Genomic DNA, 15,744 nt, shown 5'->3' with positions numbered 1-15,744 from the left:
CCTGTGTCTACCAATGCCTTGGTGAGTCTTCCGTTGAGCAAAAGTTCCAAATACATCAATTCTTTGCATACTGTCGGTTCCACACTGGTTGTGACCTTTACTGCATTCATCATCTGCATTGCGCCAATTGTTGGCACTACTGCAGGTTGATCATCTTCCTCACCCTGAACAACATTCGCAACTCGGGGTGCACAGTTATCTCTATTCCCTTGACCGTGGTTTCTATTGGGACATGTATCCTGCCAATGATCCCCATGGCAGATGCGACAGTCACGACGACGATAATTACCACCTTGAAAGTTATTCCAATTCTGATTATTATTTTGGCCATCTTGCCGGCCATGATTCTGCTGGTTTCCTCGACCAACATTTTGTCCTTGGTCGTTCCTTCGATTGTCCCTTCGATTGTTGCGATCATTTCCCTGCTGTCTGCCTTGAAATGCAGGGTCATTCCTATCCAGCTCGGCAAGTTTCTCTGCAACCGCAAGCACCTCAGCCAGTGTTGCGGGGTCATGCCGAATGAGTTCTTGGTTTGCCCATCCTTGTAACCCGTTGCCAAAGTAAAACAACCGATCCTCATCATCCATTCTCTCCACTTCCAACATTATCGAAGAGAATGCCTTGACATAGTCATGTACTGACCCTGTCTGTTTCAATGCCAATAACCTTTTGCAGGCCATTTTCTCTTGATTTTTAGGTAGAAAGTAGTCTCGCATTTCCTTTTGGAGGTCTTCCCATGAGACTATAGCAACCAATCCCTGTCGAACATCACCTAAGCGACGTCTCCACCAAAGGGTCGCTTCATCTGTAAAGTACATTGTTGCGGTGCGCAGCCTATCTGCATCCTCCTCTATCCTCGCAGCTTCTAGAAATTGGTCCATCTCGTAGATAAAATTCTCGAGATCCTTTGAGTCCCACGTGCCTTTATACTTTGCGGGCTCTGGTAGCCTGTAACGTGGTCTATCCACATATGTCGCAACACCGCCAGCCGGGGCAGTTCTCAACTGCCGCTCTAACTGTTCATTCTTTCGTCGAACAACATCCAATTCAGCAGCCATGATGTTGAACCGACCCAACAAATCATCAAATCTGGTGGAAAAGTCCTCCACCGAGTAGTTAAGTTTAGTGGCAAGACTTTCCACTGAGTCTTCCACTCCCTCTACTGCTGTCTTGATCTCTGCATTGAGATCTCTAAAAGCGACACAAGTTCCATTAACCAACTTCTCCATGTTGGTCACTGACCCAGTCAGCTCCGCCACATCGCGCGAGATGACTGACACCCGATCATCGGTCATGAAGTCCTCTTCAGCAGGAACCACACTGCTTGAAGGAGTCATGGCAATCTTCTTCGGCGCCATTGTCACTCCCAATGTCGACAAGGCTCTAATACCAACTTGTCACGGGCTGGGAAGCGAAGGCCCCCGTGACGTAGCTTCGGGCAATCACACACACCGAAGGCAGGCCTTTTAAGCGCACAAGCAACGCACAACACACACGCATGAGCGAAAGCAAGAGTACGCATATGCACAAGCACAAAGAGAGAGAGAGAGATGCAAAAAGCTTCTTTATAGATACTTGAAAGCAAAGTACATCAAGAGGGGAAGAGAGGGTCCGAATACACGGGGTTCTTAGGTCGTAAGGCCTTGTGGGGCACTCTAGAGTGCCAAAGAGGTATATACATCAGAGCAAAAAGGTGAAAAACATGGCGGTCCGAAACATGAAGAGTAGGTGGTAGCTGCCTACCGCCAGCTTATCGGACTTTTGATGCGTTTCTTTGTTTTTTTAAATCTGACCATACAGGTGTAATCATCATGCTTGATTTTATAGGAATCGACTCTTGAATCGTCTGATTCCATCAGGTAAGTTTTAATAAGATTTAAAATCAATGATATAGAATTTTCATAAATATTCAATTCTTAAAAAATCATATTTTTATCAAAAAAACATAATCCAAGTATCATCTGCTAGCAAATCGACCATGCTGATGACATCTGCATGGTTAGATTTGCACAAAACAACTCTGAAATGCACATGTCAAATGCTGATGACATCTGCATTTGAAACGTATTCGGATCAAAGAAGCAGTTAAATGCAATACCACAAATGGTACGGGTTTTGGAAATAGATGATAAGTTGAGCCGTTGTTTTCAAATTACTCCAAATCTAACGAAATATTAATGTAAAATGGGCCTAGCCAACTTCGGCCCATTAGATGAACCCAGACGGCTGCAGGGTCCGGGTTAGTCAATGTTGGGCTTTGCTGGGTCTTGCTTTTGGGGCATTCGGCAAGCATGAATTGAGAAGTGTTCAGCCGGATTTACATGTATTTTTTCTGAGAATTTATGTTTTTTTTTATATCAATTGGATCTCAACTAGGCTTTAGGTCTGATGTATAAGCATCCAAACAAAGTCCAGCACCAGCAATTAGACAATGTTAGGACATAACGATCAACTAATTGAGCCTACTTTAGTAGTTTGATTCCTATTGTTATCGAGTATTTCCTAAAAAAACACTTTTGTTATTTGGTCAGCAACAAAACAGTACGTTTAAGTTGGACTCAGGCATGGCGTACATATGTATCCAATCCACTTATCATGCCCCATAAGGGTTAAGCCTTGAGTAGAAGCAGAAATTCATATATTTCATCTCCTAGGATGCTGCAGAGGATCTTGCATGAACTTAACATGGTTTAATAATGATGGAGCAAATGGATCATGATCTTCCTGTGTCAAGTATGATAGTGTCATGCTGGATTCATGTAGAATGCATGACACCATAAATATAATATGGAAGAAAACAGGTAGCAGCTTCACAAATTTCATAGCATAATTATGATATCATAGGTACTTGAGTGTCAGCAGCTCTACATCATTTGCAGATAATAAGATGATGTCAATGACTCCATGGGCAAGCATCTTTCACATGAATGGCAAGGATAGCACAACACCATCAATTATGCTAAGTTTGCTTTCAGGATCATCACTAACTAGTGTAAAATATTGATTAAAATAACACAAATTGTGATCTTCAGCTCAAGCTCACTTCCCTATTACAAAACCTACCATATTTAAGAAACAGTTTAAACCCAAAGAACCTGTATATGAGATTCATGATGTGTAACAGAACTACAGAAGCTGCAAGTAATGCACATTAGAGAGACATGGTCTTAGCCAACAATAGATATGCGGCACCAAGATAATGAAAAGGCAGAAGCAGCAATAACCCATTCTTTGAGACATCACAAATCCTGAAAAGAAACAATCAATTCAATGGTTCTTGAATGATCCAAATTCTAGAAAGCAAACAATGCAGCTGACTTATTTGCATGACATACATATTTGAGACAAGCTATTTCGCAAGTGATTGATGTTGATTCTATACGAGATTACATTTAGGACCATTTCCTTTTTTATACATAGGCACAACCTAAGACTGATGTTGACAACAGGGAAAGGACGGGCATGTCCACAGTTCAGTAAATTAAGGAGCCTTTACTGTTCATCACTCAAGAATATACACAGGAGTTCTCACCCCTGGGCCAAAGTTGAAAACAAACTCATGCAACAACTAATATTGCCAGTCACAGATGAAGTAGATTATCCACTGTAATAGTGACAGAGTTGGTTCTCCGAAGGTCTTGTAATGAGCAGCAATATGTTAAGAGATTTGAAAGGAGAAAGAGAAGTGAAACCTTGAATCTGAATAGAGTAAAATTAACACCTGAAAAATGATTTCGTCAGCAATGTGAGGCAATACTTCCCTCACTGTATCAGCCATGAAAAGCAAGCTTGATATGTTTTCCGTCGTAGAAAGAGATGGATTTCCGATACGCAAGCCGTTCATGTTCCCAGGGTTCCTGACAGTAGATGATGGAGGAAGAGGGGCACCTGCAGCCACCTGGGATTGTGCCAAGGGCCACAGGCTCCATGAAGTGTCATCCATTGTATTGTGTGTGTATGTCCCACCAACTGTTGCAAGGTGTCTCATCAACATTTGCACCCTGCCTAAACCGACTGATCTTATTACAGGTGATGATGGGCCAGCGCCATCCATACCGACATTAGGACAGGAATTTATCCATCCTGCATCCAGGCCTGTTCTGCACAAGGGAAATAAAGCTGCTCACACACCAGTAGACATTTTAGAAACAAACTTCCAACATGCTGAGTGAGCTGTTCACAAATAGAGGGAAGAAATGAAAATCATGCACTTTGACAGTTCCAGCCATGCACCACCACACAGATCAGTGCAAAATAAAACTGTAAATCCTGGGCCTGCTCAACCAATAAATATTAGAACATCGTTAAGCTAGAACAACATTTTCAACAAGTCATATGAAAGAAGACACCCAAATATGCACCACCACACATTAAAGAAGTCCCTGTTCCCAAAAAACTAGGATGGTCCTCCAAGGAACTTCCTTATTGGATCCCAGATTTAACCAATTTCCTGGCCCATATCAATAACAGAACTTATGATCTGCCTAACCGCAGATCACCCTGGTCTAAAGTTTCCCACATTATCTCGCTTAGAAGATCCTTGCCCAAGGGTATTCAAGCAACTATTGATAGAAGGGTAGGTAAGAAACTGTGGCAATTTGGAATGACAGTCGAAACCTGAGGGAAGCATTCGATACTCGCAACCTGAGTGGGTTTGAAGTCTCCTTGATGACTTTGTCAAGCCATTAAAGCCCACTAAGAGTTGATTCAGCCATACACGTATATAAAAGACCTAAAACGAATGAAACCCAACCTAATTCTTGCGTTCAATCTAACTTAAAGAATATCCTGCCCAAAGGATCAGTATTGAATAGTGAACACTCTAACTGACTATGTCAAGTCTAGAAACAATACCAACCAAGTTTAGATGGTATGAATCTAAATTAGGTTCTTAGTAATGCATACATACACAAGTCTACACACACACATAAAATCTTAAACCCTTTATGTTAACGTTATCAGTATTCAATGGATTGAGATAAGCACGAAGCCCTCAAAAGTGGAGGGTAGATTAGGTATTATGTTTCAAAATGCCACCCCTTTCAAGGGTTTTCTTATCATTTCAATCAGTTCAACTCTGCTGACATTAACACAAAGGGTTAACCAATATAAGTAATGAAGGCCAAACCCTCCCAAACCTATGTCACACTGACTCGGCTAGGGAGGCGCCGCACCCGAGTCGACACGCCCCAACACCGGTGTAGACATGGGTGTGGCTTCGGACTCGGCCCGAACTCGGTCAACGTCGAGTCAGACTCGATCAACGAGTCGAGGCCGAGTCCGTCCACATTTTGGACTCGGTCAACTTTGACCGAGTCCAAAAATATTCATTTTTAGGATAAAAAACAATTTTAAAAAAAAAAAAAAAAAAAATAACCAGACTGTGCAACTGCACAATCACTGCATTGATTGTGCACAATCACTGCATTGATTGTGCACAGTCACAGACTGCATTGCACAATCTGTGCAACTGTTAACGTATAAAGTTTAAACATTTGAATGTCAAAACTGAACATATCACAAAGATGTGAATGTTATAGTAAAGGAGTCATTTCAAAAATTGGACTAGTACAGATTATGGACCATTTCACAAGGTCATAGTTTCAAGTTTTTTTTCCTTTAACCATGTCCCATAGATGTGTTTACCTTAATTTTAATTGTTTACTAGAATTATTGTTATATATATATAGTCGAGTCCCCGTGTCCAAAATTTTTAAAATTGCGCTGCACCCGTGTCGCACCCGCACTCACACCCATGTGACATAGTCCCAAACACTTCTAGAAAATATAATTGCATGTGTTTTTTTTATTTGATCTTAACCTGTAAATGTGTTCATCATTGTTGGATTGAATTGACTTAACGAGGAGCATTTATTTTTAATTCAAGTTTTGGTGCAATATGAGCTGTTGATTTTTTATCGCTCTAAAAACACACCTAAACATTAAAAATGCATTTCTAACACATCTTTTCTACTAGGTAACATATAGATAATACATCAGTTTGTTCGAACTAAGCAAATACTTAAAACTTTGCTCTTTGAAGCCATTTAGGATGGTTTTGCAGCTATGTCACATGGGTGCGGGTGGAGCACTTTCAAAAACCTTGGTTGCAGGGGTACGGCAAATATATATATATATATATAAGGGGGGTCGGGGGTTCCCCCCGCCGCTGTCGGCGGGCGGGGTCCAGGGGGGGCCGCCCCTGGCGAGCGCCCCCTCACCCCTAAGATTTTTTTTTTTAATTCCGCAGCCCATTTCATAGGGTAAATTTAAAAAAAAAAATCTAAAAAATGAACCAAAATGACCCTGGGTGCGGTCAACGCACCCAGGTCGGGTTGACCGCACCAGGTGTCGCACCCACGTCGCGTCGACACGGGTGCGGCACCTGTCTGGCCGAATCTCTGTGACATAGTTTGGCAGATAAGATTGTTTAGGAGCTATTCATTAGTTTACACATACACACATTTCCTATGATTGATTTTATGTCGGCCTAGAATAGAATAGTTGCAATCCATTTTAAATCATGTTTTTTCCACAAAAAAGGAAATGCTCAAGTAGAAAATTTTTTGGTGTGTTTATGACTCAATTTTTTCATTGCCAGCCATGTCACATCGATACGGCTATGTACGGGGATACATCCATTTTTAAGAAGTTTTCAACATGATTAGCATGTAAGGGGACACAGAATCGGAGCCAAAATGGAGTATGTGTGACAGAGTTGGCCAGAAAAGCCTGCAGGCCCTGCACATGTTAAGATATAGAATTTAGGTTGCACATGTTAAGATATAGAATTTAGGTTTTCTTGTAAAAATGTATGCTTTACTTGTAATTTTTTTGCTTTTTTTTATTTTTTAAATTTCCCTCTAATAGGGGCATTTTTGTAAGTTGGATAGCTTAGGCTGACTTTAGGCATTTCTCACGGCTGTTCAAAAGAGAATACCTGCACCAGAAACCTGAACAGGTCCAACCTGAGTCCATTTTATTGGGTTTGGATCGCTCCCACAATTTTACTGGCACTTGTTTCACTTAAGTCTTATAACCCAGATCCAGACCTACAGATCCCTGAACTGCCAAAGTTGTTATATGCAGTTTTCTAATCGCTAGCATTATTTATGCAGGAATGCTGAAGCAGCATACAAGCAAGTAACCAACTAAATGAATTTGGCAGCTGAAGTAATCTTTACTTTAGAGAAGACCATGCAAATCATGGAAGCTCTAAACTGTCAGAACTATTTCTAAAGGTGTTTTTTGGCAAATCTAACCACACATGTAATCCCCATGGTCAAAAACCCAGGAATCGGCTCTTGGATCAAATTTTCTTGATGCGCAAATACAGCTTTAAAATGTGCTAATAATCAATGGTTTGAAGTTTTTGAAATTTTTTATATTATAAAAAATCCTATTTGGATATAAAAAAAAAATGATCCAAGAGCTGATTCCTAAGTATTTGACCATGGAAATTACATCCGCATGGTTATAATTGACAAAAGCACTTCCAGAAATGATGTTTGAACGCGATTTGGATGGTTTGGAAGGCATAGCAAGGCGCTCCACCAAAATCTGAAGCAAGGCGTAAGCCTCGAGGCGTAAAGCGTAAGCCTCGAAGTTTTTTTTTTCAACTTAAAAAAACTATAAAAAATATCTAAAATTATAAAAAAATAAAAAAATCTTTATTGATAAAGCAACAACCAACAAGAAATAAAAAATCTCAAATAAATACTGAAAAAATATGAGATTAACATATAAAAATAACATTAATGCAACAACTTGATCTATGTAAGTATCTAAGAAATAAAACATGAGCATTCATTAAATAAAAAAACTAACATTAACAACGAAATGCATATTAGCATTAACAATATCACGTCATAATTAGAAAATGCATTTTAGCATTAACAACCAAATGTTAATAATATATATATTAGAAAATACATGTTTTCATTTCCATATATATATATATATATATATATATATATATATATATATATATATATAGGGTTGTGACTGCATGTAATTGCATGACTTGATTTTGCCACTAAAAGGGTTTAACGTCACATTCTAGAAGAGATTATTGCTCCTACGAAATTGAATACATTGAACAAGTTGACACGGTGATATTAATTTTCTGTGAAACGAAGCAACTAATCTCAATGACTTCATTAACGCGATTGCTTTGAGTGTCTATTAAACTGCAAATTGGTGAACCTGCTACTAATGTCAATGGATTGGATATGACCCGATCCTGACACATATTGGATCTTATAGGGCCAAGGTTTGGTTGCAAAGATGGGATTCGATTAATTATTCAGGTTGGACCCACGAGGTTCGATTATTATATGGGTTTGGTATGGTTTATAAAATTTTATACCAAACCAGATCTGACCGGAGTTTCGGTTAAGATTCTCACATTTTTAATGTAAAATAATTAAAAATATTATTTTGCCACGTATGGACTGGGTCTAGTTTATGTAATTTTTATCGGATCTGGGTATAGTTTTTCTTATAAAAATCCAGTTAAACCCGAATCTTGATCTGATACCTACATTACTTAGTCAGATTCAGGTTTGGACCCACTTATTTTAACATAGGTCCAGCTGATGAGTTGTGGAGCCTGATTCAGAGTTTTTGCCCTTGCAGTAAGGGGGGTCCGAGGGCTCCCCCTGGCGCGGGTCCCATTGCGCATTCAGCGGGCGGGGGGTACAGGGAGGCCTCCCCTGGTGGAGGTCTTAGAGGTGTAGCCCCCCCCCCCCCCCCGAAGATTTTTTTTTTTTTGGGGGAGGGGGGGGGCTTATGTTTGAGACCCGATGTCTTATGGATAAAACCCGATTTGTTTAGGTTTAGGATTGTCGCCCTTGCCTTGTATAAATTCTTTCTTTTCTTTCTCTCTTGTATCTGTCGAGAAAGAGCAATAAAGTTTTTTCCTATAGGCGGTCGTAGTTTTTTACTCTCTCAGATTTGAGGGAAGGTTTTTCACAAAATCTGTGTGTTCTTGTTGTGTTTTGTTTCCTTCAGTTGTTTCTTGCTCGCGGTTTTCGTAACACCAACCCATTGACACCCCTAACTAGCACTGCCTGTGCATTTATCATGCCTTTTTTTATATTTACACATAGAAACCACCCATAGGATCAGAGACCTAGTCGTGTTGGCTTTGTCGGACGTACTTACGGTCAGCCGGCTTGAACAGGGTAGTAAATGCCAATTTTACTAGTAGCTTAGTTAAAATTGCGTAAAAAAACCCTATTTTTTTGTCAAATGAGGGCTTTAGCCCTCATTTAACTAAAAAATTCAAGGCCTATGAGCCACATGCCTCAGAGCTGTTGTTGTAAAACCCGTGGAAAAACAAAAAAAATTTGTTTGTCGTGTCGGACACGTCACGTGTCCGATCCGTATCAGGCACTTCGCATGTCCGACACACCAGACCCGGTGTGCCGACACGGGCTGGATTCGGACCACTCGATCGGATCCGGATCGGATCTGAGAGAGAGAGAGGTCGGGTCCAGGTCGGATCGGGTCTGACCCGAACCCGATCTCTGGAACCTTCGCTTGAGCCTTTAAAAGGCTCAAGTGAGGTTGTGCGAGGGGCAACCTCGTCTCTCTCTCTCTCTCTCTCTCTCTCTCTCTCTCTCTCTCTCCTACGGCGCCGTCCACCGACGTTCCCCGACCACCGGCGACTTTCAGGTATGAGTCTTCCTCGTCTTTCAGTCTTTTGACAGAGGGGAACGAACCCCCCCTCTGCCTGCGACTCCGGCAGGGGGCATGCCCCCCTGCCTTGGGGTTTTCCGGCAAGGGAAGGGGGCAGGCCCCTCTTTCCCTCTGTTTGGCGGTAGAGGGAGGGTGTCCCCCTACCCTATATGTTTTCTGGCAGGGATGAAGGCCCCCCCTGCCCCTTTTTCTTTCTTCGACAGGGGGGACAGAGCCCCCTTGTCCTTCATGATTTTTTCAACAGGAGGTCGAATGGTCTCCTGCCCTGTTGTTTTGTCGGCAGGGGGTGGGGCCCCTGCCTCATTTTTTTTTCGGCAGGGTGGTGCCCCCCCCCCCCGGCCTTGTTGTTTTTTTCTTCTTCTTTCCAGCACGAGGTGGCCCCTCTGCCTTGTGTTTCTCTAGCAGGGGGTGGCACTCCCTGCCTTGTGTTTTTCCGACAGAGGTGTGTACCCTCTGCCTTGCTGGGTCTCCGGCAGGAGGCAACCCCCCTCTCCCCTCCCCTACTCGGTCGATCTTCGACAGGGGGGCAGGGCAGGGCCCTGCCTTGTCTATTTTCGGCAGGGGGTAGGCCTCCCTGCTTATTTGGTGTTCAGCAGGGGGCAAGGCATGGCCTTGTCCTGTCTGCTTTCGGCAGGGGGCAACACCCCCCCCCCTGCCTGGTTTGTGTTCAGCAGGGGACAGGGCCCCAGACCTGTCTGCTCTCGGCAGGGGGAAGGCCCCCCCTACCATGTTTGCTTTTCGGCAAGGGGCAAGCCCCTGCTTTATTCGGGTTATTCTCGTTTTTGACTTGGGCACCCTCGGCGGCCCTAACGAGCTTATCTTTATACCACGCGGCATATTGACGAAATGGTTTTGTAGGTTGCACCACGGAGTCTTCTCGTGCTACGCGACCCGAGACAGTGCTCACTTACGCTCGTAAGCGTACAGACGCTCGAACCCCTTCTAGGTAGGGGTTTGCATAAAAAGGACTGAAACAATGAACTATTGAAAAGCAAAGGACTTAACAAAGAAATTAAGACATATATATATATATATATATATATATATATATATATATATATATATATATATATATATATATATATATATATATATATATATATATATATATATATATATATATATATACGGCTTTACTTCCAGGATGCGGTTTCACAATCCTGGTCTTTTTCTCTTTTCGCACTTTACTTTTCGTTATTGTCGCGCTATATGTGCCAAGGCTTTCCTTTTCATACTTTCCTTTCTTGTCTTTTACTTCCAAAATGTGGTTTCACGTTCCTGGTCCTTTGTTTTCGCTCTTTCCTTTCCAGTCTTTCAATTTTCATGTACCCCGCGCTTTGCGCCCTGGCAATCACGTATGCTTGTTCATTTACTTTTAAGACGCGGTTTCACGATCCTGGTCCTTGTCTATTGCATTTTCTATCTATTCTTTCTTAGCCCCACGCTTTGCGCTCTGGTAATTATTCGTGTATGTTTGTTCTTTTACTTTCAGGACACGGTTTCGTGATTCTGGTCCTTGTCTATTGTACTTTCTGTTTATTCTTTCTTAGCCCCGAGCTTGGCGCTTTGGCAGATGTTTTTATGTACGCCTTTACATCCAGGATGTGGTTTCGTGATCATGGTTCCTGTTGATTTCATTTGTTGTTGTCTCTGCTATTTCTTTTATATATATAGCAAATGTCACTATTCTTTTTGCTGCAGTAGTCTCAACCACTGTCATGGTTGGCAGGGTTGACACCAGAGCTTAGCCAAGCGTAAGAGCTCAAGTATCAACGTTCAAACTCCACAGTGAGTTACGAAATGAGATACTGGTTTTCTCTAACTCGAGAAAAAAACCTTGTTGTACGTAGAGCTGTTGTTTTTTGAGTCTTGGGCAAATGATTGGTGTTTTAGTACTATTGCAGCACTAATATGATTGACACGGTGCAATGAGTACCACGAGGTAGATAAGACCTCAATCGTGCAAGAACATTGGTTTAAAAATACATATAAATGGTCTCAGGTGCCTTCACAGGCAAGATGCTTGTTTGGGTCTAATAGACCAGAGCATGAAGAATGAGGCAACAGTTAAGAAACCCACGTCACGCTCGATTCAACCTAGCTTTGCCAAGAGAGAGGACGAAGGGTACCAACTTCGATTGACCGGCCATTAATGGCTATGCACGGGCAAAAGACTCGGCTTCCTCAGTCATCGGAGGTTAGGGAAAAGGGACTGCAATAGATAGCCTAACACTTCTGCAGAAGTTGGATGCATTCCTACTGGGCCTTTGGGGGCTTGCTCTCTCGACCATCGGTCGTCTCCTTAGGATAGGATTCAGTCAGTCAACTGAGGTATCTTAAAATATGTAGCATAATAAGCCCTCGGATTGGTCTCGACTGTTTCGGCTCGTGTGCCATGTACGTACCCGCATGGCCGGTTAACAAGTGATAACTAAATTAAATATGCTCATCCTTTAGCTGTTATTTTTGCGTACTTGTGGTGTCACATGCTAGCATACTTGTGAGTTTCTTATGCATCATATTGTGTCTTCTCACTGTTGATCTTGTAGTATGCTTAGCTGCTTTAGTTGTTAGTTATTCTTATTCTTTTGCACTCCTACTAGTTTTTTATGAGACTGACAAGTTTTATGGGCAGGTGACGAGTAGTGCCGGCATGCAGTCAATGGTGCATATGATGTGGCTCGAGGCAGTACTCTTCCTTCCAAATTTCTGGCCATTGTTTCAGGGTTTTGAGTTTTGGGTTTTTGCTTTAATAGGGAGTGGGCCGCCTATTTTTCATTATACAGTAACATTTTGAAATTAAAGATTTAGCACTCTTTTCAGCTTTCTACTATCTTCCATTGTTGTCACTTTTGGTTTGTCGAGCTAACATGCCTAGGATTTGAGAAACTTGATTCTTAAAATAGAAAGATATTTTTGAAAGGCTTTCAAAAAGGCAGAGTTCAAGTTTTAAGAGAATTATTTTAGAGAAACTTTACTCTTCAAGTTGAGAAATTTTGGGGCGTTACAGTTGCGCTTTCTACATGTGCCTCAAGGCATAAAGCCCCTCACCTTGAGGCGAGGCATACTTTTTGTGCCTTGAAGCGCGTTTTTAATAACACTGGTTTGGACCTTCCATGGTTTGGATGGTGTCCTCTCTCTCTCTCTCTCTCTCTCTATATATATATATATATATATATAGGATACATATTTTCTACTGCCAACTCTATGTATAATCTAGTTGGAAAATCATAGAGTCAAGTTGTATCCACTCAATTTGACCTCATAGATGTGTCAACATGGTTTGCTTGCTAGGAATCATAATTTGCATTATCATTTCTCAATGTAAAAATATGATTTTTTTGAGTCATGAGAGTTTGGTACATTGTGAGCCATAAGATTTTTGAAACGCTTGGAAATTTTTATTACATGTTGCAAAAACATGATCCAAAACTTGCTTTCTACTGAAAAACTATATAGATCACATTGATAAAGTTAGATCCCAGGTTGTAAGTATCGTATCGTTACCTGTATCAGTTAGGCCTAAAATAAGATATGTATCGTATCGTAAAAAATCATAATTTTTTAATATTTTTTTTAAAATTTTAAAAAATTCATGAAAATCAGAAAAACTTAAAAAAAAATCTATAAAAGATCATAACACATGAAACAATGATGAAATGCACAAAATACAACCATAAAATCACGTATGAACCATTTATGTCTCTATGAGTTGTGTAAGACCATCAAACATCAACTATCTTACAGGAACAATGCAAAATATTAAATATCTTGCAATTAAGAACATGCCAAAAGACTCATACTTTCATATTATATAAATAAAAATATTATGACAATAGTTGCACTCGATTTTCAATCGGTTTTAACTTGTTACTTGAGTGTCACATTGCCATGTTGGATCATATGATGCCATCTTTGTTGGGGGGTTGAAAGAGAGCAGCGCTCCTGAAGCAGAAAATTTTTGAAGGATAGTTTCATAATTTTACTCATAATAGAGATTTTTTACTTTAATCCACTTTCTTGAGTGAAAAATTTGTGAAAATGCACTCTTACTAAAGCAAATCACAAAAGCCCTCTTCCTTGAGCACAGATCAGCCCCCAAATCACTCTCATGACTCATAGGGTATGTGGATATGCCTCTAATGGCCTCTAAACAAATGAGGGAGTCGCCCTCAAGAGGTCTTTAAAACCCAAAAAAAAATTATGATTCAGCCTTTTTTAAAGTGCACCGAAGGTGTATCGTATGATACAGGATTGTATTGTACGCTACATACAATGCATATATGATACACACTCATATCGCGATATGAGTGTGTATCGTATCATTATTTCCCATAATAACGATATGTATCATACTGTATCATATGACATGGTACGATACTTTGGTTAGATCTACAAAAAAAAGTGGATCTAAGGTGGAAGGGCCAAGGTTTAGCATATACATTGGTGACTAACCTCCATAGATTATTTTCAGGACCCTGTTGCTGATTAGGAATTGTGCCTCCTCCAATCGGGTCACCTCCAGATGCAGCTTGATTGACACCAGAACTCATTTGTCTAGCAAGTTGCTCATCCCCAGTAGCTTGCCTTGCTCGGGAATTTATGGAGTCAAGGCGGTTGCCCATAATAAGTGGCCTTCGACAGGTTGGACATGAATAAATCTCACTCATACCCTGGTCCAACCTGACATGTCAATGCAACCAACGATATCAGGTGATTATACTAGCACTTCCAAGAGAATAAAGTAAATGCACAAGTAAAGATGTCATGCCTATAAGGCTGAAAATGTATTATTTTACTGAAATGTTGCAAAGTAATGTATGCAAGATATCCAACCTATCAGATTTATTCGTAACATATACAAAACTGTTTTACTTATACAGGTGGTAATGGTAATGGGTCAAAGGTATAGCAGGAACTCTAGAGTAGCACAATTTAACTGAGAGGTCTTCCGCAGTTGAGTGAAAATACAAGGCTGTCCCTAAGTTGGTTATAAAGGAAAAGGTGATTTATGTTGAAAGGGCTAGCATGCCAAATCTGGAAATTGACAGAACCCAAGATATGTTTTTGTACAAGACACAAACATTTAGATTCATCATCCCAGTGGGAATAGAATTTTATTGTGTAGGTGGGCGCTTTGTGTTTCATCCTCCATAACTTATTGATTTAACATAAATAAGATTATATAATTTAGTTACAGCCTAATATAGATATGTATGCATGCAATAGTAACACTTCAACTTTAGAATATATGGATAAATTCACCACATACCATGCCCTTAAACAAGAGAGGTGAAAAAAATGATTGCAAGAGAGCTTCTTTGCACTGGCCATTGGCTCCTGCTGATTAAATAACTGTTCATTTTCTTGAAAGCCCATAAAAATCTAAAGACATAACCAAAAGGAACAAAAATCCTCACCTTACGAATTGCACATTCATCATTATATGCAAGTAGCTCATCAGGAGAAGCATCGTGAAGTGCTCCATGAAGAGTACTCAGAGCTAATCTCAACTTGATGAACCCTTTCAGACGCTTTATAAGGGTAGCCAATAGAGTCTGCCAATTAGCAAAGCCCACATATAAAGAGTGGAGTTCAGAGAAGCAGAAAGTCAGCAATGTTATCTCATAACAAATAATCATTTAAATCAGTATCCAACTAAGAGGAGAGTTATGATTCTTTACACGTAAATTTAATAAAAGCACAGCATCAACAAGATGGAAAGAAAGTCCATGAAGCCACCAAATATGTACGTAATGACCCATCGCCAACAATAAAGTCATCATCTCCAACAGAAATCCAAAGTTCCGAATCAGCATACCCTTCCACTCCCACAGTAAGCCTGCAATCATAGTTCCTAGTTATGAAGCTCAAACAACCAGAGAAAGAACAGATTCAATATGCATCCCCAGAACAAGAAGATGAAACTACGCATTCACCTAAAACTCAGAATCAAAGAGAACACAATACCGGATTATACAACTGGCAGGATCACTCATGAGGATGCACTAAAGAATTGCTTCGTTGCTTTACAAGCATATT

General features: G+C 40.7%; 1 protein-coding gene across 1 annotated transcript; it reads right to left on the bottom strand.

Annotated features, from left to right (window-relative positions):
• Nucleotides 1-3,502: 3,502 nt before the first annotated feature.
• On the bottom strand, nucleotides 3,503-15,554 carry LOC149845676 (E3 ubiquitin protein ligase RIN2-like). Its single transcript, XM_089988967.1, has 6 exons — nucleotides 15,387-15,554; nucleotides 15,123-15,260; nucleotides 14,975-15,042; nucleotides 14,158-14,385; nucleotides 3,722-4,100; nucleotides 3,503-3,568 (listed from the first exon to the last, which is right to left on the bottom strand). The coding sequence occupies exons 1-6, from the start codon at nucleotides 15,552-15,554 to the stop codon at nucleotides 3,503-3,505; spliced, it is 1,047 nt and encodes a 348-aa protein (XP_089845093.1).
• Nucleotides 15,555-15,744: the final 190 nt, after the last annotated feature.

The sequence above is a fragment of the Nuphar pumila genome, chromosome 2 (assembly GCF_984573655.1).
Source record: "Nuphar pumila chromosome 2, dmNupPumi1.hap1.1, whole genome shotgun sequence".
NCBI lineage: Eukaryota > Viridiplantae > Streptophyta > Magnoliopsida > Nymphaeales > Nymphaeaceae > Nuphar > Nuphar pumila.
This window is presented reverse-complemented; position numbering and strand designations above follow the sequence as displayed.